Consider the following 1,997-nt stretch of genomic DNA (forward strand, 5'->3'; position numbering starts at 1 on the left):
CCCAGAACCGAATACGTCAGAGAGCAGCCGCTTCTGAGGACTGAGGCTCTGAATTTGATTTCAGCTAACTTCCACTTCATAGAAAAGCACTCGACTTTATTCCCCCTGTAACTCAGACCTGCATAAGCCAAGCAGTTCTCCAGAAACACATCTGAAGAAACAACTCTGCATCCCCTCCCCACCGCCAACATGCACGGGCATGCCTGAACACACCACCTCCCAAGGCAAAGAGAAAGTTAACTTTCAAATAAAGCTGTCCTGCAGCCAGTCTGGTCACATTTCCAGACCCTTCACATTCACAAAGGTGGTTCTTGCAACTCTGGCCTGAATCCAGAAGCTGAAAACTGACCTCTCCCTGCTGAGGGCACAGACCAGGGTCAAAGGTCCACAAACACACGTTCGCTACAAATACACCACTTTCTGTCTCTGTCTCTGTCTCTGTCTCTGTCTCTGTCTCTGTCTCTGTCTCTGTCTCTGTCTCTGTCTCTCTCTCTCTCTCTCTCTCTCTCTCTCTCTCTCTCTCTCGGCCAAAGTGAAAATAATGGGCCAGGCTTATTGTCTTTCCTTCAGAGAAGCCAGGATGGGCGGCTAGTGGGAAGCTCCAGACAGAATGTGGGTGTGTGAATCTATGCAGGCTCCGCAGAGGAATTTTCTGGGAACTCCAGGAGTTTTGAAGAAGGGTGGTCTCAGGCTGGGACACAGGGGCTCCTCGGATTCTCGGGTACCCCAGAAGTGTGGGGTGTGGGGGGGGCGTAGTGGCAAGGCTAACCTGCCAGCCAGGCTCCCCTTCCCTGCCGTCCCAGGCCCTCCCCGCCACAGCAGGGTCACTCACCGCCCGTGAGCTGTGCAGGGCCGAAGCACAGCGCCAGCTGAAACCACAGGATCACGGCCAAGAGTCTCTGGGGGGACTGAGGCTGCTGCTGCTCTAGAAATCCATCTCCATTGCTCGGGTTCATTCCATGATACATCTTTCATCCACAGAGGGCATCCGGCTTGCAAGAGTCTGCAACCAGGAGCGAACACGACGATACCCCAGGCTGCCAGGCGCCGGGGGCCACGCTCCCCTCCTCCGCCCTGGAACCGGGACCCTCGGCTTCCCCTACTCCTTCCCCATTACTCCCCCGCGCGGCCCCCGCCCCCTTTCCCACTGCGAGCTCCCCCCGCTTCTCCCCAGCGCGGGGTACACTGAGTAACTGCCGCCGCGGGATGCTGCGCGTGCGGGAGGGATGGAGGAGGGGAGGGAGGGCAGGGGTTAGCGCACATTGGCTCCGCGCCGGTCCCCCGGATTCAGCGGCTGTGACCACGACAGGAAAGTCTAAAGCCTTCCAGCCTCTCGGGGCTGAAAAAAACACTTTTCCCCGGGCCTACACATTTCACTCTTAGGAATCTCACGAGGTGGCACCGGATCCCCCCAGCTACTTCTCTGGTTTTCCCCAGGATCGGGATGGGTCCTACTGCCCAGTCCCCAGTGAGATTTTTCTGCGCTGTCAAAAAATTCCTCCCTCGGGGAGCAGAACAAGGCACCAACTCCCCCTGCTCTGCCTGCGAGCGCCTCCCCGGGATGGAAAGCCCCTTCCGGGGCTCTCGGTCTTACCTGTGGGTCTCATGCATACAGCTTCCTTCCCTCCTCCGCCTCCTCCCCCCGCCAGTCTAACCCGCATCTGTGCGCGACCTCTGCTGCCGCCGCTGCGCGAGCGAGCGAGACGGAAGCCGCGGCGGCGGCGGCGGCGGCGGCGGCGGCGGCGGCGGCGGCGGCGGCGGCGGCGGCGGCGGCGCCCGGCTCCAGCTCCCCCCGCCCGCGCTCTCCCTCCCCAGGCTCCGGGAGCTGACGGGTGCGGGAGTTGCGCGGGGGAGGACGGCAGTCTAGCCGCGCGCCCCCGAGGAGTCACCCGCGCGCCCGCTACCTGAGCTCCCGAGCGCGCGGCGGCGGCGCGGAGAGAGGGAGGGGGCGGGGGCGGGGCGGAGGCGCGCAGCCCGGACACGCACGCGGCGGGCAC

General features: G+C 62.4%; 1 protein-coding gene across 1 annotated transcript in view; it reads right to left on the bottom strand.

Annotated features, from left to right (window-relative positions):
- Positions 1–1,668, bottom strand: part of SUSD4 (sushi domain containing 4) — a 123,753-nt gene extending 122,085 nt beyond the window's left edge. The window contains exons 1-2 of the mRNA XM_007450223.1: positions 1,595–1,668; positions 833–1,003 (exon numbers count right to left, since the gene is read on the bottom strand). Of these exons, the coding sequence (XP_007450285.1) occupies positions 833–968 (136 nt within the window). The 5' untranslated portion in view covers positions 969–1,003; positions 1,595–1,668. The remainder of the gene's footprint in view (positions 1–832; positions 1,004–1,594) is intronic.
- Between the last annotated feature and the right edge of the window lie 329 nt (positions 1,669–1,997).

Source organism: Lipotes vexillifer, unplaced genomic scaffold, assembly GCF_000442215.2.
Source record: "Lipotes vexillifer unplaced genomic scaffold, Lipotes_vexillifer_v1.1 scaffold203, whole genome shotgun sequence".
Lineage (NCBI taxonomy): Eukaryota > Metazoa > Chordata > Mammalia > Artiodactyla > Lipotidae > Lipotes > Lipotes vexillifer.